The sequence below is a fragment of the Haematobia irritans genome, chromosome 2, assembly GCF_050003625.1.
Source record: "Haematobia irritans isolate KBUSLIRL chromosome 2, ASM5000362v1, whole genome shotgun sequence".
Taxonomy (NCBI): domain Eukaryota; kingdom Metazoa; phylum Arthropoda; class Insecta; order Diptera; family Muscidae; genus Haematobia; species Haematobia irritans.
The window spans coordinates 68,298,564-68,322,833 of NC_134398.1; the positions used below are offsets into that span (position 1 = coordinate 68,298,564).

Below are 24,270 nucleotides of genomic sequence, written 5' to 3' on the forward strand. Positions count from 1 at the left end.
AAAGAATAAAAAAGGTTGAGAAAGAAACCCGCCAACAAAAACTTGAAATAAATAATATGAAAGAAGCAATTAAAAGGTTTAATGATCAGCGAGTGAGAAACGACTGCATAATAAATGGTATTAAAAACAATGATATGAGTGCTGCTGATACTGTAATGGCAATTTCAAAGAAAGTAGGAGTCAATATAAATGAACATAATATTGATGATGCATATTTCTTAAAAAAACGAAACAATAACAGTCAAAACCAAAGCCTTGTTGTTAAATTCAATTCAAAAATTGTAAAAGAAAAACTGATGCATGCAAAAAATAAATTTAAAGACAATGAAGATACCAAGGATGTTTATGTGAATGATTATTTGAGTAAAGAGTCGTTGGCTCTTTTAAATCACGCTAGATCATTAAAAACTATTGGCTACAATTCAGTGTATGCTAATGGAGGCAGAATATTAGCCAGGAGAAGTGCTATTGGTAAGCCACGAGTAATAAGAAATGAGGATGTGAATCAGATTCTCTTAGAAGCAACAACAAATACTAATCGCAGATTGAGTAGAATGGTTGTTCCTGTTGCAGATGATGATGACTCTGAAGAGGATGCAGAAATAAATTTTAAATCTCCAGTTTAATATATATATTTCAAAATTCATTGTGATGTATATGTATATGCTCATTTTTTTAATTTAATTTTATCTATATTTCATGAATAATACAAATAATTCAAATAAACACTTTGCTACCATTGAATCATTTAATAATTACTCGAGATATAATTCTAACTTGTTACACATAATTTCTGTGAACGTAAGAAGCATTTCTTCTATTTCTAAATTCAATGAATTTAAATCACTTATTTCTAAATTTGATAAATTACCTGATTTAATTGCTATTCAAGAGACGTGGATTGATATAACTGTTAAATCAATATACAACATACCTGGTTATGGCGCTGTACATAGCTGCAGAAAAGATGGATATGGGGGGACTTCACTTTTTGTAAAGGAAACTTTGCAATATAAAGTTGAGCAATGTGAAAGTGGAAATTTCATTGAGCATGTTAGAGTTTCTTTGGAGAATTTTAAGATTCATGGAAAACCCCTTAAGATTTCTACGTTTTACCGATCACAAAAATTCTGTTTGACCAATTTTTGCAAATTTATAGAAAATGAACTGGAAAATAACTCACATTTTTCTCATATAATGCTCGGCGACTCCAATGTTGATTTTATAAATTCTGTATTTTCGGATGATGTGACTAATTTGTTATGCCATTTTGATTACCGAAATTGTCATCATATGGTTACAAGACCAGCCAGTAATACTTGCATAGATAACACATTTAGCAATATTCCCAATAAACTGATTTTCAATACGATTTTATGCTGTTTATCGGACCATCATATGGTCTCATGCAAGCTCAATTTACAATATTCCAGTACATAATATACTACAATGGTCTACAAAGAGTGCAATTACCAAATGTTAAGAGATTTTGTTACTCATGACTTCAATGAATTTCCAACGAACACGAACCCATCCATTGCGATGGAAGATTTTATAAATAAATTTTCGCAATGCGTGCGAAGGGCGACAACGGAAAAACGGTCTAAGATTTTAACCAAGAAGCAATTAACGCCTTGGGTAAACAAAAAATTGGAATCTCTTATGGAACTGAAAAAGAGCTTGTTGGCAAAGAGAAGAAAGAATCGTGGAAATTATGACTTAGAAAGAAGAATAAAGCAAATTAGTAAAGTAATTAAAATGTCATACAAGATATGCATGAATAAATTTATCGAGACCAATTAGAGGCACTCCAACAAAATCCAAGGAAATGTTGGGATTTCCTCAACAAACATCTGGGGAGATCACTAAAATCAGAAATAAGACTAAAGGATTATGATGGCGAGATGATAGATGATGACAGGAGGAAATGTGAACTTTTTAATGAATACTTTGTAAAAGTTCCTGATTTGTTTAAATCGAATATACCTGTTAGTCTCGTTTATTGTTTAAAGATAATAATTGTAATGCTTAATAAAAAATGTATCAATGAAAATATTTTTCTGACATAAAGGTTATACATTTAAAGGTTCCTATGTTTCATTTTCGTTTTTGTTTGGGGGTAGAAAATGTTACAGTACAATTCTCTAACATTCCCCCCCTCGTGAACCAGATATGGGTTCACCTCCAGATAAATTCAGAATCGCTAGTTTGGATACTGGTCGACGAATTACACCAGTTTGATGTTTGACATCAGCAAATCTGACTTGGCCATCCTTCGTTGGGTATATTTTCACCACTCGTCCCTTTTGCCAATGATTTCTTGGGAGCCTATCATCCATTATCATCACAATATCGTCAATCTTAATTGGTTGAATTTTTTCTCTCCATTTTGGTCTTTGTATAAGTTTAGGAAGAAATTCAATAACCCATCTTTTCCACATTCGATTTTTTAGATTTTGTGCAATTCTCCATTGCTTTCGTAGACAAATGTGTTCTTCTGTCTCACTTGGTGTCTGAGTGACATTAAGACAACCTAGAAGAAAGTGATTAGGAGTTATGGGTCCATCGTCTTCGGAGGATATTGGAATATCTGTTAATGGCCGGCTATTTATCATATTTTCGGATTCAATAAGAACGCTCTGTAAAGTTTCCAGTCGTGGTTTTTCTTCTTTTAATGTCTTGGCCAACAAGCGTTTAATTATTCTGATGAGCCTTTCCCAGCAACCACCAGAGCTAGGATTTGATGGACAATTAAAAATCCATTCGATGTTGTATTTAGTGGCTTCGTGAGTTATGCGATCTTCTTTCTTCAAAATTTTTTGAGCCGAAATAAAATTTGTTCCATTATCGCTACGTAAGCGAATAGGGGTTCCGCGGCGGCTTATAAAGTTTCTTAGACAAAGTATAAAGGAATCAGCAGAAAGATCATAAGCCAACTCTATATGTGCCGCTCGGACTGTTAGACAGGTGAAAATTACGGCCCACCGTTTCTCTATACGACGTCCAATGGTTACGTCAAACGGACCGAAAAGATCTACCCCTGTATAAGTGAAGGGTCGTACGAAGGGCGTGACTCTGTCTGGCGGAAGTTGTCCCATAAGCGGTTGTTTCGGTTTTGCTTTATCTTGTTTACAAATAGTGCATTTTTTGACAATACGATTATACAAAGACTTAATTTTTGGTATCCAGAATTTTTGTCGGACATCATTAATAGTTATGGACATGTTTTGGTGGTAATTTCTTTGATGGTGATGACGAAGAACCAACTCAGATACATAATGCTTTTCTGGCAAGATTATAGGTCTTCTGGCATCATGAGGCATATAAACAGCTTCATCTATTCGTCCACTAACTCTTAGAAGACCATATTCGTCAATATACGGAACTAATGAATATATAGGACTTGACTTCGGAATTGGTTGACACCTTTTGAGGCATTTTATTTCATGTTCGTAGCATTCAGATTGTATGAGACGACATAGCACGACTTCAGCCTCTTTAAGTTCATTCAATGACTTGGGCTTTGTTACTGGATATTATTAGACACGATTTAATTTCTTCTTCTTGTGAATCACTTCGTTGATATTGTAAGATTGGCCACGAAGATTCATCTTCCCTTAAAAATTCTGGACCATTCAACCATATACCATTATGGACAAATTTGGGAGGAGCCAACGGGCGAGTACCAGCGTCTGCTGAATTTAGGTGTGTTGGTATCCATTTCCATTGAGCTGGTTCTGAGTTCTTCAGAATCTCTGCAATTCGATGGCTAACGAATGCTTTGAAACGACGCTCTGTGGAATAAATCCATTGTACTACGGTTTGAGGGTCTGACCAATAGTGCATCGAATTTATATTGAACTCATAGCTTCTGGATAAAGTTTTTCCCAGACGTACCCCAAGCACGGCAGCCTGCAACTCCAACCTCGGAATACTCATTAGTTTCTTTGGGGCACATCTAACTTTTCCCATTATGAATGACACATCAATTCCAAATTGGTGAAGGACTCTTAAGTAGCAAACCGCAGCGAATGCGTCTTGGCTGGCATCTACGAAAATATGTAGTTGAATATTGGAGGCGTTATATAGATTGAAGGAAATACATCTATGAATTTTGAATTTTGAAATTTCTTGGAATTCTCTCCACCATGCTGTGAATTTTTTATGCAAATACTCTGGTATTATATCATCCCAATCCATGTCATGTTTCCAACTGTGTTGTACTAAAATCTTTCCATACAACAAAAAATCGGCGATAAGACCAAAGGGGTCGAAAGCGGACATAACAATTTTGAGCATTTCACGCTTGGTTGGAAGACGATTCCCCTTTAAAACTTCTGAATTTAGTCCAAAGAACTGTATTTTAAATTCAAAACAGTCTTCCTTTTTGTTCCAACACATACCGAGAATTTTATCTGTTGTGGACTGTTTTTCCATGTTTATTTGGTTCAGGTTATCTAATACAGTAGGATTCAATTCTGCTTCTAATTTTTCACAATTTGATATAAATCCTCGAAGTTCGAAACCGGCTTTTGCATGGACTTCAATAATTTCTTTGCACAAACCCAAGGCTTCTTCAACGTTATTAAAGCTACAAACAAAGTCATCAACATAGTGCTTATTAACAATAGGAATATTCTTCGGCATTTCGGTTTTTTATATATTCCGCACAACAGGGAGAGCAGATTGCGCCAAATATCATTGACGTCATAACAAAATGTTGAATTGGTTTACTACGGTCTCCATCTCTCCAGAGGAATCGTTGGGCGTGTTGATCTTCCGCTCGAATTTTTACTTGAGAAAACATTTCTCTAATATCAGCGGCAACAGCTATTTTACCTTGGCGAAACTGAAGTAGAATGTTCAACAATGGTTTTGCCTGCTCAGGTCCTTTTACCAGCGAAGAGTTCAAAGATGTATTAAGTGTTTAGCTGCCGCGTCAAACACCACTCGAAGTTTATTTGGCTTGTTTGGGTTTACAACACCAAAATGCGGTAAGTACCAAATAGGGTACATGGTGTTGGCTACTTCCTTTGCAGACAACGGACGAGCATAACCTTTTTCTATGTTTTTCTTCATTTCTGATTTGTATTTTTCAGAAAAGCCAGAGTCTTGACACATTTTATTTTCAATTGCAAAAAGTCTCTTTTCAGCCATAAAGTAACTTGAAAGAAGTTCGGGAGGATATTTCTTCCATAGCAAACCAATTTCAAATCTGTCACCAACACGTCTTGTGGTGTTTTCCATAATATTCCGGCCTATTTGATCTTCATCAGATAACAGGAGGTCGACTTCAGGAGAAGTACCGAAATTTTCGGTGGAAAAAAATTCAATAACAATATTAAACATTTCATCTGAGTGTTTTTGGTTTTTCAAAAGCAATACTGTGGGATGAGGTGACGAAAAATTATTTGTTGGGCCATACGCAACCCAACCCGGCTTCGTCTTTATGGCAATTGGGGATTGTTCATCGACCTCCTTAATGGCAGTAGGAATAGATAGGTAAGCATTATCTAGACCAAGCAAAAGTTTCGGTGTGACCTCGTTGTAATTATTTATAGGCAATTCATTCAAATATGGAAAATTTTCTTTTCTGAAAGACTGTGAGGGCAAGTTCAAATTTTGTACTGTGTAGATATTTTTTAGGGCATAACGGCTTCTCGGTTCACACAGCCCTTCGATTTCACACTGAACTTTGTAGGATTTTTCTGATACAGTATTGTCTCCATACCACTGAAGAGTGAGTGAGGATTTGCGACCTTTTAGTCCGAGCTGTTTGGCAATTTCTTCATCCAAAAGGGAGATGGATGACCCTTCGTCAAATAAGGCAAAAATCTTCAAAAAACCAGAAGGGCCAGATATCTTAATTGGAATAATTTTAAATAGATTACTTGCCTCATCCTGACTTCTACAATTGAGAAGTGGTTGTGACGTTTCTGTTGATATGGATTGAGTAGAATTGCCGTCATGGAGTAGTTTGTGATGTGGGCGTTTGCAGTTATTAATTCCACAGGGCTTCTTAGTTCGGCAGGTTGGGGTACCATGCCCTTTCTTTAGACAGCAAAAACATAATTTTAACTCCTTTACCTTTTCCCAACGTGCACTCACTGTTAATTCATCGATAAATTTCTTGCATTTATATATAGAGTGTTGTCCTTGACATATATAGCATTTTGCTGTATCTTTTTTCTCTTTATCTTCAATTGGGCACTTGCTAATGAATTCAATGACATGGTACTTACAACGTTCGCTAGTTCTCCGAGCCAATTTGAGAAATCAGATATTGTGGCATATGGTTTTATAGTAATGCTCGATCTTGCCCATTCATACTGCTTATCTATGGGAAGCTTAGATACTAATTCTTCCAATAGCGTTGCATTAGTAAGATGGTGTGAACAGTGGGCAGAGTTCAAAAAGGCTTCAACATTTCTTACTTTAGTGGAAAAATTAACTATCTGATCCATACGTTTTGGTGTAATTACCGGAAATTGTCGAATTATGTTTAATTGGGACCGAACTAATAATTCCGGACGGCCAAATCGAAATTCCAATTCTTTCATTATGTTTGGAACATTGCTTGGATGAATGAGCATTGAAGAAACAGCTTCTTCTGCTTCTCCAATAAGACCTTTTTGTAGACGCATTAGGTTATGACGATTGTTGTAATTAAATGTTTCTGTGCTATCTTTAAAATTTGCACTAAATGGGGGCCAATCTTCAGGCTTGCCAGAAAAAACTGGCAAATCATAAATTTTTGGTGCGGACGGAATATTTCCAGAGCGTGTTGCTCCAAGTTGATCGGAACTTACGTGTGGCAAAGGGGGAATTGTTTGTTGTTGGTTTCCCAATGTGTATTCATTCAGTTGAATATGCTCATGTCTTCGAGCGTCTATTGCATTTGATTGACCTATGGCGATGCTTGTATATTGCTGCTGCAGTTGGATCTGATCTCTAATAGAATCAATATCACGGCGACTTTCAGCAACAGCTCTAACAAGGTCATTAATTCCAGCTAAAATGGTACTTAATTGATCATTTTCCGTGGATATAGGCGAGGTTTTTTCCACGTTTAACATTGTAGTATTGAGTTCGTCATCAGAACTGGCTTGTTCACGAGGGGGAATTTGTCCGGCTGGACCACTTCTTAGATTATACGCCATATTAAGAAAAAGGGAACCTTTGGATTAATTGTGTATTGGCAAACACGAATCGGCAAATTTCAAGGCGTTCCAATTTTCTTGTAATAATATTCAACCCACACTTTCAAGAAAATGAAAACTGTTAGTCTCGTTTATTGTTTAAAGATAATAATTGTAATGCTTTATAAAAAATGTATCAATGAAAATATTTTTCTGACATAAAGGTTATACATTTAAAGGTTCCTATGTTTCATTTTCGTTTTTGTTTGGGGGTAGAAAATGTTACAGTACAATTCTCTACCGGATGACGATCAAAGAATTGTAATGAACATGGCACAAAATCCTCAGAGATTTTCGTTTAACCACATAACACAAACTACAATATTAGAAGAATTAATTACGTTGCAAGTCAATAAAAGTCCAAGACATGATGGAATTTCGGCCCATTCTATACGCAAATGTGCTGATATAATTCAATTGCCGCTGGCAACAATATTTAATAAAATGATTGGCTGTTCAGTTTACCCAGATATACTAAAGATTTCTCATATTGTTGTAATTCCTAAGGAACCAGGATCTTGTACAGTGGACAAATTCAGACCTATTTCTTTGTTGCCGGTAATAGATAAGGTATTTGAAAGAATTTTGCATAAACAGATTTCCTTGTTCTTAGATGGTAATGAACAGCTGTATAAATCGCAATTTGGATTTAGGAAAGGCCCCGGAACGATTGATGCAGTTGTAAATGTTATTAAGTTGATTTGCGACGGTCTGGATGATGGTTATATTGGAGTAGCGGGAATATTTTACGATTTCAGTAAAGCGTTTGATCTTGTGGACCATGGAATTTTGATGAAGAAGCTACCACACTATGGTATTCAAGGAAATTCGCTCAAATTGATTTCAAGCTATTTACAAGGAAGGAAGCAGTATGTTGAAGTAAATGGGTGTAGAAGTACTCTAGGTAGTATTCGGCATGGCGTTCCTCAGGGCAGCGTTTTAGGGCCCCTGCTATTTTTGTTATACATAAACGATATATCAAAGCTTAAGTTATATGGTAGATTAGTAATGTATGCTGATGACGTTAGCTTATTCTATCCATATAACCATGATATCGTACTGAAGAACCAGATAGAACATGATGCTGGAATTATTAAGGAATATGCCAGAGTAAATAAACTGGTTTTGAATGCAGATAAAACCAAATTAGTACGATTTCGCCCATATACGACTGGATCTGGTTTTAATGTTCAGATTGGAGATAAATGTGTGCGAGAGGATGAGTCTGTGAAGTATTTGGGAATTTATTTGCAATCGAATCTTACTTGGAATAAACACATTCAACATATAAAGCGCAAAATAGCTCCAGGTATATGCATACTTCATAAATTTCGAAATAAATTTGATAAAGAAACAAAGCTTTTGCTTTACCAGAGTCTCATTCATAGCCATTTAAGCTACCTGCCAATTATATATGGATATAAGAAAACAACAAAATTGCAAAGTTTACAGCGGTGTCAAAAATCGAGCACTCAAAATTGTTTATAAGTTGCCATTAAGATTCTCATCACTGCATTTGTATAGAGATATATGCCAGACTATCTTGCCAATACATGGGCTGTGGAAGAAACAGCTACTTACATTCATTTATAAATCACTCCATCATATTGGACATCGATCCATAGAATTTCGAAGGAACCAAACAGTGATCAGCACGAGAACTTCCTCTAATTTACATCTTAAAAGATGTAGGTTGTAAACAACTAAACAAAGTATTGAGTACAGTGGATGTTTAGAATATAACAACTTGCCACAATGGATTAAAGACATAACACGAATATCTACATTTAAATCTACACCGAAAGAATTCTCTTCGTTAATTTTACGAAGAATTCTTCATTAACTATTCTTCCTGAATTCTTCATTAAAATAACGAAATTTTCATTCATTTTCGTATATTTTATGAAGAGCATTTTACGAATATACGAAACTTCTACGAAACATTCTACATTAACTTTTCTTCGTAAAAAGTTCGTACTTTTAACGAAACTTTCTTCATATTTCATGAATTTTGTGAAGAAGTTTTTACGAATATTTTACGAAACATTCTGCGTTAAAATTTCTTCATAAAAAGTACGAAGCATTTTCTTTGAAATAACGAAGAAGTTTCATTGAAGTTGTAAAATTTCCGTTCGCGGCATTTAATTGTCTTTTATAATGTGCTTGAGTGTATTCCTTTATTCTATTTTTTATGCAAGTCTATGCTACTTCTCATTTGGGTGATAGCGCGGTATGAATAAAAGTGAAGCAATAAAACTAAAAATTATTCAAAAACTTAAGATGTAAAGTAGTGATGTCATTTTTCACACTTGCAACTACAACCAAATGCACTTTCGACTATAATTTTTTTCTAAAAGTTCGAAAATTTTTCAGAAAAAAGTACGAACATTTTTCATAAAAACTACGAAATTTTTTCATAAAAAGTACGAAACACTTTCATAAAAAGAACGAAATTGTTTCATAAAAAGTACGAAGATTTTTCATAAAAAGTACGAATTTTTTTCTTAAAAACTACGAAAATTTTGGAACAACTTTCCTTCGTAAAAAGTACGAAACATTTCGTACTTTTAATGAAAAGTTTCTTTGGTTGTAAAACAATGACAAATTTCGTACTTTTAACGAAATTTTTCGTTCTTTTTACGAAGAAAATTCTTTCGGTGTAATATAAAAACTTATTGTTTACAGAATTTAGAAATGCTTCTTTCGTAGTAATTTTATCATATTTTTGCACAAACTTGTAAATATGTAAATATATATCAATTTGGATTGTATATACAGATATATATAGCTAAATTTTTTTTTTTTACATAAAAACTTAGGTTGTTATGCCAACTCGCCCCAATAATGTCCAAGAGGCGCTGGGGCAAACCTTACCCATGTAAAGAATTGAAATAGTAATAATAATAAAAAAAATTACCAGTATACTGCAATAGTTTGAACCCCGGAGTACTTAATTCAGATATTTTGTTTCTATAAACATATGGTTCTTGAATAAGAGCTATGTATATGTACCCTTTCATCAGGAGAACTTTTAAGGCAGCACATGCAGCCTTACAATGATGAAGATTTATCTGGAGGATTCGTAGGACTATCGAGATTATCAACAACCACATCACATCACATCAGCCGCTTCAATCGAGTCATCAAGAATGTCCTCTTCAGAGATCTCGGTGACTCTCGCAATACACATAGGTTCAACTTTGGTGAGTTTTGAGGCAGTAGAAATCTTCTCTCGCATACGGTATCTATCCATGTCTTCAACTTTGGTATCCCCCTCGACTTCGCAAGAGGATCCGCTTACTTCTGATTCCGACAGAGGCTTGTCCATTTCTGAATCCTTTAGCTGATCGTTTTTATACACCTTCAGTTGGATATAATGAAAGCCATAACATACACGGCCCTGGGACTTTGCTAGATGTGGCAAAGACTGAGTGTTCAATATAAACACTGCATGCCGTCTTGGCCCATCCACTTCATCCAAACAGCCAACCTTCCAATCAGCTGTTGGAAGATCTGGATTGCATTGTTTCAGTCTATTTAAAATAGATTCAGGGTCAGGAGGGAGAAAAGCTGTAACTATTATTAAATAATCTATCTTGTTCAAGAATTTATTCCAGCTTCCACTTTGTGAGGAACTCATGTTCTATATCAAGGAGTCCTGAGCTGACAACGTTCACAAATCTATTGATATAAAAATGCGCTATTTATACTAAATAGACAAAGATGTGTATATATATTAGTTAGGGTCATCACATTCACATCATACAAAAAAAATGCATAATTACAGTAAACGTGTTGATTTTTCCATTTATTTTTAATAGAAATCCTTCAAGGCCAATGTATTTTATTTAGCACCAAACTTAGATAATCTAAATCATTTCCCGAGTCAAATTTATCATTTATTATTTTTACATATTACGCAAATAATTAAAATTCAGATTTGCACATCAGCTGATTGTTTTCTTTCACGATGATCCTTGTGCCATTGATCTCAGCGTCGTCGCCATTTCAAATAAATATTTTTTCTTGATTTTTCGACATAGAATTGCGTCAGAAAAAAAATATTTTAAACCGCAAAAATTAAAATTCATTTTTTGCGCATCAGCTGATTGTTTTCTAGTGATATCGGCCTATTGTACCAAGTAATTGGTACAAAAAGTAATCGTCGTCTCGCCGTCGCCACTTCACAGGAATACCAAATGAATGAAGAGACGACTTAAAAAAAAGCGACAGACGACAAAAAGCGACGGCGAGAGCGAGGACAACTTCAGGAATTAGGCTGATGGCATTGGTGGTATGAACATCAAATTTAAAACCTGCCACTCAGATAAGTCCCCGGTCTGACACATAGATGGCGTCGCTAGTATTAAATGCATATTATTTTTATATAGTACCAACCTTCAAATGATTCGTATCAAAATTTGACGTCTGTAATTCAGTTAGTTTGTGAGATAGAGCGCCTTTTGTGAAGCAACTTTTGTTATTGTGAAAAAATGGAAAAAAGGAATTTCGTGTTTTGATAAAAGCTCACATTTGACCAAAAACAACAACGTTGTGATAATTCTGAGCGGTGTTTGCAGCTGATAACTCGTAATATACCCGAGTTTTTCCGTCGATATGTGACAATGGATGAAACATGGCTCCATCACTACACTCCTGAAATGGCCTCTGTTTTTTGGGATGCGCATGGAATAATTTTTATCGATTATCTTGAGAAGGGAAAAACCATCAACAGTGACTATTATATGGCGTTATTGGAGCGTTTGAAGGTCGAAATCGCGGCAAAACGGCCCCATATGAAGACGCACCGTGCCACAAGTCATTGAGAACGATGGCAAAAATTCATGAATTGGGCTTCGAATTGCTTCCCCACGTATTCTCCAGATCTGGCCCCCAGAGACTTTTTCTTGTTCTCAGACCTCTAAAGGATGCTCGCAGGGAAAAAATTTTGCTGAAATGAAGAGGTGATTAGTACTACCAAAATGGCATCAAAAAATTGGAAGGTCGTTATAATCGTTGTATCGCTCTTGAAGGGAACTTCAACATAATAAAAACGAATTTTGACAAAAATATGTGTTTTTCTTTGTTAGACCGGGAACTTATCAGCCAAACTGTTATCATTTCATTCAGTTCTTGCGAGGCCAAGGTGACGTCCAAAACCTCTTGCCTGTTTTTAGTGACGAAGGTTGGAGCATCTGCCTTAATGCAAACTACCAAATTAGTACGCAAAATAAACTCAAGGAGTGACTCTCCTCTTGTATTAATGTCACCACTTCCTCATATACTATGATGTGCATTTGCGTCGCATCCCACAATGAGTTTTGTCTTTGTTTTCAATGATTCTCAACTAAGGTGTTAACGGCATCTCCCTATCATGTCCTATGTAGACCGAAGATACCCAATATTTGAATTTGGCTGTTTCTAAACTGGCAACGACAGTGTCTCTATTGCACATTGAAGGAAGCAGAAACAAGTTAAGTTCATGTTTAGCAAATATACATCAGGTCTTTCATCAGGTGAATTTTTAAGGCATCACAAGCAATCTTACAATGGTGAAGATTTATTTGGAGGATCCGTAGGACCATCGAGATTTTCAACGACCGTTACATCAGCCGTTTCAACCGAGTCGGTGACTCTCGCAGTAACCATCGGTTCAACTTTGGTGAGTCTTGAGGTAGTAGAAACCTCCTCCCGCATACGGTGTCCATCCATTTCTTTGGTATCTCCCTCGATTTCGCAAGAAGGTCTGCTTATTTCTAATTCAGACAGTGGCTTGTTCATTTCTGAATCCTTTAGCTGATCGTTTTTATATAGCTTCAATTGGATATAATGAAAGCCATAACATAAACGGCCCTGGGACTTTGCTAGATGTGGCAAAGACTGAGTGCATGTCATCACAAGACTATTTTGTTCCACTGAGGCAAACGATCTTTGATACCTTTTGGAAGATGGCAGTTCATCCGGCGAATTTCCCTCTTTCCAGCTTCAAGAATTCCTTGGGCCCATTTTGAGGAATTGCTTTGCTTAGTCGACAACGTGCTTGGGTCGACTGATCGTAATTTCTTTATGATAAACAAGACATTTCTACGTTCCTTAAATCACTTTCTTGAGGGATTACCTCCTTTTGATGTCGTTACCTTAGGGAAGGTTCGACTTGTCTACAGGTCGACTAATTAGGCCTAACTCTTGGTCATTGCCCAAATTTATAACTTCAGTCGATACCCGTCCACTGAGCCCTGAAGTTAGCAACCCAGTGGATGACTTTGAATTTCGTTGCATGGTGGTTTAATTTACCACCACACTTGAAATTCGTAATAAGTACTTATTACAATGAATTACGAGTCCTCCCATTAGTTTGTTTCCACTTCCGATGCAGTCAATTAGGCAAGTATTAAAAAGTGCGCAATTAGGCTATTTTAAGTGAAATTTTAGGTTTGGACAATTAAATTTCACAACAAATAGAAAATAAATAAAAAGTACAAAACAAATAAAAAATAAATTAATTTCATCAACGCTGGGCTTTGAACCTGTGCCATTTGACTTTCACTTCCATGGAAGTTCTTTTGAGAAGGTTTTGTAAATTATGATTTAATAATAATAAAGAACATCTCAGGAAGTAGTTAGAAAGTCATGCTGTGGTGTTATAGTAGGTTCAGCCTTATCAGCCAGATAGGGCTCGAGCCAGATCACATATATCAAACATCTTCAAAATGATATTATGGAATACTCTAAACAAATACCGAATACTTTAAATTGTGTTTGACATGTTTTGAACCTCACAAACTGTTTTAATCCACATTCATTGTGAGTATTTATAAAGCAATGTGTTTGCTTTTCACCACACTTGCTATACATTATGTCAAGACATATACCAACCTCTCGTCTTTTGAGATTTGTTTCGCCATCTAAATCACAGGTGTCAATATAACAGACCCCATGGGAGTCACTGGTACGCAGTAACAGTATGTCAGCAGGTACTGTTTCATTATTTGATAAATGTACAATGTCACCAACGCGTATGTCCTGCCATTTCGCTCGCTTGTAACGTTCCGTTTCGCTAAAAGTAAAAGATAAAAGAATAATGGCAATTAATAAAGTGTATACGTATAGAATGACATTTATCAATATGGATAAGTAATTCATAAGGTCCAATACATCAGAAATATGGGGGAAGAGTATATAATATTGTAGCAAAATGTGTGTACAAATGAATGTCCTTGCACAAAAAGAGTGACTTGATACAATATATTTTGCTTCCATTGACATTTACCGTAAAAATATTCAATGTGAAGGATTCATTTCAATTGTCATTGTTGAAATGTTGGTATACACGGTGTGAGTTCGTTCATGGTGACAGGCGCCTTGGAAAGGAAAAAGTTTTCGTAAGTGTCAGGTTATTAGAAAGAAATAAGTCAAACACCTGCAAATACGCACACATGGTTAATCGTTTGTAGAACTCATAGCCCACACGAGTACGATTATAAGTCATTGTTGTTCTACCCTAATTATTCTCCCCTTCCTATAAGTGCTCCATTAGACGCATGGGAATTTTCTTGTGCGATACTACACCTGAAAACCCGCAACTTTCTACAACGCCTATTGCATGTCACCTAATTGACTCAGTGTGATTTACGTTCCTTCGTCTATTTAGTGGGATTTCAAATTCATGGGATGGATATGTTATTGAAGAGAATTGGTAGGGCGTTTAACAAGTGTTTACAAATAGCGCCAATCTTTAATTTAGAAGGTAGGGGTTCGGATAACACAAAACATTCAGTTATATTGGTGGAAATTTCACGATTAAAGCATGACACCGATTATACCGTGGTCATGCAATGTTTTCCTCTTCGGTGGGTGGCTAATAACGCTATGGCTAGCTAATAACGTTATGGCTTATACAGCAGTGTACGTTTGGTAGCACTTCGTGGCAGTTGCCCTATAAATAAGTTATGGGCATAACTCTACGAATGGAACTAAGGGAGATTCTTTAATTTAGTTTTTATTTATTCATTCATGTAGGTTTAAACGTTTTTTACACTCAAAATATCAAGTTAGTTTATTTCTTAAGTCTATAATCTTTTTAAGTTTTTCCTATTACATGCAAGTTGAAAACGGAATCTTTACTTGTAAAGGGGTTCCAAAAAAGTCACGCATCTTGTAGTCAAGGAATTATATCCTTTAAGGTAGAATATAAAGCTCGAGATGTCCATGATATTTTAATATAAAAAATAAAATGTTCTTTATTCTAAGTATGTCTCAAAAAATTTATGAACTAAACCCAGGTATAAATTTCAGTAAGTCCGATCGTCCTCAAATTTGGCATGGGGTAGCTGCCATATATATTTATCACCGATCTGGTCATAATTGGCGTGTTTATCAACCGATCTTCTTCAAATTCCGTACATCCCAATATTTTATGAGTCTCAAAATACTCGCAAAAATGTCAGCCGAATCGGTTCAGATTCAGATACAGCTCTCATATATATCTTTCGTCCGATTTAAAAAAGTTTAACACCGATTTACGTGAAATTTTGCTCAAGAAATATAATTGATATTCTAGCAATTAATGTTAAATTTGGTTGAAATCGGTTCAGATTTAGATATACCTCCCATCTTTCGTCCGATTTAGACTCATACGACCACAGTGGCCAAAGTTTACTACCGATTTGCTTGAAATTTTGTATAGAGAGTAGAATTGACATTCTACCAATACTTGCTAATTTTAATTGAAATCGTTTCAGATTTAGATATAGCTCCAATATATATTTCGACGATATGGATTTAATTGGCCCTAGAGGCCTGAATATTGACTTTATTTCCAAATTTTGCACATAAATAGAGTACAATGGATGGTCAAGTATGCTAAATGTCATTGAAATTCAGATTTACACATAGCTCCCATATATACACCCTCACAAAAAATCGCTTCTGTAACATATACTCCCAAACATATTTTGCTTCAAGCATATACATTTTTGGGTATTGCCCAAACATTTATATGTTGGATCTCTTCCAATATATAATATGTTTGGTCTAAACAATATATGTTTGGGTAGTCTAAGTTCCAAACATTTTGTATTTTTGCATCCAAATTCAATAATGTTGTCTTCTAAAAAACAATATGTTATTATGTGAACATATGTTTGGAAGCATTTTGCACCCAAAAATATTATATGCTTAAAAAAAATTCTCCCAAACAATATTGTGCTCAAAATTTTATTTATTTATTTATATATTTACAATCATAATGAATTATGAAAATAAACAGGTAATATAGGTGCTAACAACATAGGTTTTCGACCTGAATGCTCAAAATTTTGTTTCTGTCCAATTGTATATTCCCCGACATCTTTCTCACTTCCACGAGATTTTTTTAGTTCTGAGCACCTTTTTCTGTAATAAAAACATTGTAGAAGAAATTATTCAATTTTATGATTTTTTTATTTTAATTTTACCTTTTCCCGGAGGGGGATTCGAACAGCGGACCACACAGTTTGCAAGGATCAAAGAAGTAGCTGATCAATTGCCCAAGGAAAAATAAAATGTTAATTTTGTAATAACAAGCAACAACCACCAACTTAATTCAATATCGCTCCCTGTTAAATAGCGCTCCAAGCTACTAAACACATATATGTTTATAGGGTATTTCTAAATTAATATATGTTTGCATCCAAGCATATTATATTTACAAACATTTTATGTCCCAAACATAATATGTTGTAACATATTAACATATATGTCCCAAACATGTTATGCTAGTGTATGAACATTATATGCTTGCACTCAAAAATATTGTGTTTAAAAATTTGTGTTTCAAACATATAATGTTTATAGCCAAACATATGAAAAACAGTCTTTTCATCCGTATATATATATATATATATATATATATATATATATATATATATATATATATATATATATATATATATATATATATATATATATATATATATATATATATATATATATATATATATATATATATATATATATATATATATATATATATATATATATATATATATATATATATATAATATATATATATATATATATATATATATATATATATATATATATATATATATATATATATCTATATATATATATATATATATATATATATATATATATATATATATATATATATATATATATATATATATATATATATATATATATATATATATATATATATATATATATATATATATATATATTATATATATATATATTATATATATATATATATATATATATATATATATATATATAATATATATATATATATATATGTGTGTGTGTGTGTGTGTGTGTGTGTGTGTGTGTGTGTGTATTTCTTTTTTATTATGTATATATATTTACATTTTATTTGCCAATTTTTTTATTTAATATCTCATTCCACTTTGCTCTGCTCTGGAACATCACCATATTGAATGGCACTCTCTGAGAGAATGTTAGAGAGAAAACAAACCATTTATGCTGCATTTATTTCAAAATTAAAAAAAAACTTTTTTGGTTTAAAAATACATCGAATACGGAATATTTATCCACACTTTTATATTTCTTCATATAGACAAGCTTCTTCTTCCACTTGATCAACGGTTGATTTATTGAATTTATTAAAAAAAAACTAAATGGAACAAAGGAACCATATAAAGATTCTAGTTCCTCTGGCGGCAGTAGACGACACTGATGGCAAATATTAAAACCGGTACGAATTGTTAGAAGGAGATGAAACGATTTAAATGAACTAGTCTTTCTACAAAAGGAACGAAAAGTCCGAAGCACAACGGTGAACGATTTTGTCCGAGACTAAACGTGAATATAGTTATGGTATAACTATTATAAATTGTGTTCACACTTTTTCTATGATAGAAAATAGTGTGTAGTTTTTTTTTCAATTAATTAAAGTCGTATTCTTTTTAAGCTTAGTAGTTAGGTTTGCTGAATCAACAATTATTCATTGCCGAAATATTAACAAATTCTTAGTCGAGATAGCAATAGTAAGTTTGCTGTTTTATAAAACGAGAATACTAACTTTTTCTTTTTAGTGTATTTTCAATTTATAATTTGGATTTATCGAAATAAAATGGTATGGACAATTCTATAAATGAGATATGTAACCTGAAATTAAAAATATAATTTTGTAATCTATAAAATAGACTTTTGAATTTTTTAAAACCGAATCAAATCGACTAATCAACTTGCTATAGTTGCCAATATGGGAAAAAATCATAGAGTCTCAATATCAAAAATCAACTTTTCAATAATCGCAAAAAAATGTCTGTCTATCCTAAGCTAGGTGTTAACTTTAATCATATTTTTGTTATTTATTTCCCAATACATGAAATACTACCAAACAATATAAGGGCTGTTAATGAATTCATGTACATCCCCTTCTTTGATAACGTTCTATCGCAAGTGGATTAAGTATATTTTAATAAGAAATGGTATCATTCCATATCTCTTATAAATTGCGTGCATTAAACTAATTATATGGTAAACTGTCGTTTTATTACTATCCTTTAAAAAAGAAAAAAAAAACAATAATCACATATATGACCCAGATGTATTTTTTGAATGGTATGAAATAATTACTAACATGTTCCCATTCATTGCAAGGTAAATGAGTTACATCAAGGAAAATGAAACAAATAATTTGCATTTCGAATAAAATGAAATTAATATCATATTTATTAAAAATAGAGTTGCTTTGGCAAACTTACAGCTCTTCGATTGATATTAAAGATATGTATCGCGTAGCAATTTTGTAGAGCACATCATATTTGAAGAAAGAACAAAGTGAACTGGCAGGATGGAAACACGATGAGAGATAAATGTGGTAATTGGTTGTCAATGCCATTTATTGGCAAATAAAATAAAATTTATTTATTTATTTTTATGTGTGTGTGTGTGTGTATTTCTCTGCCATGCTTTCTTTTATATTCGCCTACACCTAACGTTTCGTTCTTTCTCCAGGACGGCATTGCTCTAAAGTTATACCACCAAAAATGTGGCGTGTTGGAAGTTGTTACAGTTCTACAGTGGCGGAAAATTTGGCCTTCGCATGTTACAATAAAGGCTAAGCATTTTTCCAAATAATTATTGTTTTCGTGATATACCTAAGAATATCGAAGCTTAAGCATTGACACACTATTCGATGTCTTCCCTATTCCCAGTAGAGGGTTGGGTCACGTCACATTAAACATACGAGTTGAAAAGTAATAACTCACTCCAGATGTTTATGACACATGATAAGTAAATATTGTTTAAAAATCCACAACGATACAACACACACGATAAAACAGCTTGGGTTTCATATGCCTAAAAACTTTTACTGAATTCTTACTGTCTACTCTGACAAACGCGCGCGCAATGCATAAAATCGAGAATAATCCCATTTCCAGAATGTCGCGCAAAGGCCTAAATCTGCGTATTGTATACAATCAAATAAACTTTTAAATAAAGACTAAAATATATCCTAACACATTTTTGAAGTTATTTCATCTTTAACACATAGATTTGAAATATAATTTATATTAAGGATTATTTCCTTAAAACATGTTTACAAAAGACATTGGTCTTTAATATTCTAAACAATTTGCCCTAAAAAGTGGCCGAGATTTTTTAATGCGTCATTTTTTTAGTGCATAAATCTTTATCGATTTCCATATCCAAAAAAATACTCCGAAAAATATGTGCATAACGATATTTAATTTAATTTTTTCTTGGCACAAAGAAACGGTTTTGCTTTAAAAAATCTTTAAATAACATGAGTACAATTTTTGAGGAATTTAGAGTACAATTTTTGAGGAATTTAAATAAATTCTCTTTAGGGCAAATAAATTTGATGAAAATTATAATAATCGGAGATTGTAAATATATCCGTAAATGGGAAATTCCGTAAAGGAGATATCTCAAAAAGAATATAACTACACGGTTGAAAAAGACTGTTTTTCATATGTTTGGCTATAAACATTATATGTTTGGAACACAAATTTTTAAACACAATATTTTTGAGTGCAAGCATATAATGTTCATAAACTAGCATAACATGTTTGGGACATATATGTTAATATGTTAGAACATATTATGTTTGGGACATAAAATGTTTGTAAATATAATATGCTTGAATGCAAACATATATTAATTTAGAAATAGCCTATAAACATATATGTATATATGCGCTATTTAACAGGGAGCGATATTGAATTAAGTTGGTGGTTGTTGCTTGTTATTACAAAATTAACATTTTATTTTTCCTTGGGCAATTGATCAGCTACTTCTTTGATCCTTACAAACTGTGTGGTCCGCGAATCCCCGTCCGGCAAAAGGTAAAATTAAAATAAAATAAAAATCATAAAATTGAATAATTTCTTCTACAATGTTTGTATTACAGAAAAAGGTGCTAAGAACTAAAAAATCTCGTGGAAGTGAGAAAGATGTGGGGGAATATACAATTAGGCAGAAACAAAATGATGAGCATTCAGGTCGAAAACCTATGTTGTTAGCACCTATATTACCTGTTTATTTTCATAATTCATTATGATTGTAAATATATAAATAAATAAATAAAATTTTGAGCACAATATTGTTTGGGAGAATTTTTTTTAAGCATATAATATTTTTGGGTGCAAAATGCTTCCAAACATATGTTCACATAATAACATATTGTTTTTTAGAAGACAACATTATTGAATTTGGATGCAAAAATACAAAATGTTTGGAACTTAGACTACCCAAACATATATTGTTTAGACCAATATGCTTTCAAACATATTATATATTGGAAGAGATCAAACATATAAATGTTTGGGCAATACCCAAAAATGTATATGCTTGAAGCAAAATATTTTTGGGAGTATATGTTACAGAAGCGATTTTTTGTGAGGGTGTATAAATATATAACAAGATAAATGTAAAAAAAACCTCAAAAAGAAAATGGTATATTCCATAAATGGAATCTGTATCGCGATTTTAATTTATATTTAAATTTGCCTACCTTACTGATATATGGTTATTTTTTGGGTAAATTATACATATACACTCCTTTCATTTTTGTTTTTTTTTTTCATTGTCTCATATTTCTCCAGAGAAATTAGGTCATATTTATGAAAACTCCTATAATGTACTTAATTGTGTTTGCACTTGTTCAATAGGGAATGTCCATTACAAATCTTATTGATTTATTACACTAAACAAAACTAAAATTTTGTATCAGCACTGTACAAAAATATTGTAGTAAGGTCTTAAGATTTCTTTTTCTTAAAATTTAATTTACTTAGGTATACCCAAAAAAATAATATAGAAAAGTTTACTTGATTCAAGCCATAGTGGTGTCAAAAGTAGTTAAGTACGGTTTTTCCAAATCTAAGTACAAAATTCTTAATTTAATCTCTAAAATAGTTTGTACTTCCTTTAGGCATGGGAAGTACTTGATTTAAGCAAAGATTTTGACCTTTACAGATTTTGAGATTGATGCCTATCCAAGAAATCGCTTTCTTTGTAATAGAGATATATTAATGAATTATTTTGCAGAGTGCGACATTCAAAGTACGAGGGTAGTTCGGAAACTTCTTAGCATAAAAAGCGCGGTATAAACAAAAGTTAAGTGTTTTGGAAACTTCCACCTCTGTTATGAACACATGTTAAATTTTGTTTCGATCTGGCAACTCCTTCATATAGAAACAGGTGTTCAAAAAAGATGCATCTGCAATTTTTTTACAATGGACAAGAAATTCATAATGATATGGTGAATGTGTTAGGTGAAAATGCTCCTTCATATGCAACAGTAAAAAATTGGGTTGCTGAATTTAAACGTGGTCGTACAAGCATTGAAGGTGAATCACGTAGTGGACGTCCAAAAACAGCAATAACAACAGAAATTGTAGCCAAAATGCATGATATGCGTGAAATTGCTAATAGCATGGACATCTTAAATGATCGAGTCAATTAAATTTTGAAGAAATTATGAAGAACTTCAGATGGAAAAGCTTTCTGCAAGATGGGTGCAGCATTTGTTAACAGTCGATCAAAAACGCATAAGAATGAACATTTCTCAAGTTTGGATCGTTTTAAGCGAAATGAAATGGATTTTAAGCGTCGTTTCATAACTGTTGATGAGACATGGACCCACCACTATACTCCAGAGACAAAAGAACAATCCAAACAATGGACTGAAGCTGGAGGAAGTTCCCCAAAGAAGGAAAAAAATGATTCATCAAGACAACGCACCAGCGCACTAGAGTGTTTTAACAATGGCTAAAATCAACGAATTAAAGTACGAGTTGCTTGACCACCCACCTTATTCTCCTGATTTAGATCCCAGTGACTTTTATTTGTTCCCAAATCTAAAAAAATTCCTTGCTGGCAAGCGTTTTACCTCAAATCAAGATGCAATTACAGTTGTAAACCACTATTTTGAAGACCTTGAGGAAAACTATTTTAATCAAGGGATAAAAAGAAAAGAAAGCGTTGGACTAAGTTTATTGAAGAGATTATATTGAAAAATAAACATATTTTTGAAAAACTAACTATTCTCTTTCATTGATAGGCTAAGAAGTTTCCGAACCGCCTTCGTATGTTCTAAAATTTACTGGAAACATACAAGAAATTTACTTTGTATCCCCCATGAAAAGTTATTTAGACTCGGACCCTTTGGTATGACCGTCGGACTGGTTTCTAAGAGAAACTTCATTATCATTAAATCGATTATACCCAAAACCACAGGTTATAATAATTTCGATCTACTGGTTAAAAACTGAGGTCATATATATGTATCGCTTTATTGCCATATTACGCTTTTACCAACCGAACTCTTTCAGATTTTGCACAAAGTAATCACTGCAACACAGTCTGCAAAATATCATCCACATCGGCTCCGATTTAGATATGGGTCCCACATATATGCATCGTCCGATTTTCCTTAATTTGGCTATAACACCCCAATATATTGTTGTGTCTTAACCACATTTCATTTTGAAATACATAAATTGATCTTATTCAATAATATCATTAACAAGATCTCGTTGTAATTTCCCACTCGGTAGTTTGCAACGATATCACGTTAAGTTGCAGAATATTACAGATATCCATATTTCCTTCATTTATTCTGAAGAAAAAACTAAAACTCTTACGGCCATTTTCATGTAGCTCCGTTAGGCTTTAACTGTCAGTTAACAGAAAGTAAATTGCAAATATCTTCTCTCCAGTTAACTTTAACTGAAAAATTTTCGTCAGTTAAGTTCCTAACTGGCATATGGAATATATATATGCAAGATGACAGCTTCGTCCATAATACGGTTTAAAAGTTGGTTAGTTAACGGAACACTAACGGAGCTTTATGAAAATGGGGGTTAAAGAGTTTTATTTATGACGGTTAAATATAAAAAACAAATGAATTAAAATTTGTTTCCCAGAATCTTAAATTTAAAAGAGAATTGTGTCTTAAATGTGCCCTTAATTATATTCTTTGGCTCGGAATCAATACCAAATGTGAAGAGAAAATCTTTGGAACCGGGCATGCTTTTTTCAGTGTGCACTTAGAAGCTCCAGCTACAATAACATAGGATTAAGAATTTATATCAACCTTTTTATTGCTTACCCGTAGTTAAGTTTCAATGCAGTCAATTTCGTTTTCTCAATACACTTGTAATTGTTGGGGTGGTTTACTTTTCCTATCACAAACATTTTGAATTATTAATCATGTCAGTGCCTTTTCACATCGAATGATTGTGTAGAATTAGAGGTAACCAACTTAGACACTTTGGGGTACTCAAATAAAATAATCTGTGGAAATTTATAGAATTAACCACAGGGAAGTACATTAGTGGTGTTCGCGTAGTTTACTCATGGTAAAGTAGTAAATGGGAGAAATATCTACAATTCTCGCAGAGTACAAAATTGGGTTAAAAGAACGGGAACGGAAACAGAGTAAAAATGATAGATGCTAAATGGTATCAAAAAAAAAAAAAACAGGGGAAAAGATGGTTGGATTGTTTTCATTTTTAATTGGTTTGATGTTTATAAAATCCAAAAACAACATCTAATACTTTTACTCAGAAAA

The 24,270-nt window shown here is 33.3% G+C and overlaps 1 protein-coding gene across 3 annotated transcripts in view; it reads right to left on the reverse strand.

Annotated features, from left to right (window-relative positions):
* LOC142225414 (phospholipid-transporting ATPase VD) overlaps positions 1–24,270 on the reverse strand; it is a 171,004-nt gene that overhangs the window by 97,715 nt on the left and 49,019 nt on the right. For all 3 annotated transcript variants that reach the window (XM_075295160.1, XM_075295158.1, XM_075295159.1), the window contains exon 3: positions 14,076–14,256. In XM_075295160.1, coding sequence (XP_075151275.1) covers positions 14,076–14,256 — 181 coding nt within the window. The remainder of the gene's footprint in view (positions 1–14,075; positions 14,257–24,270) is intronic.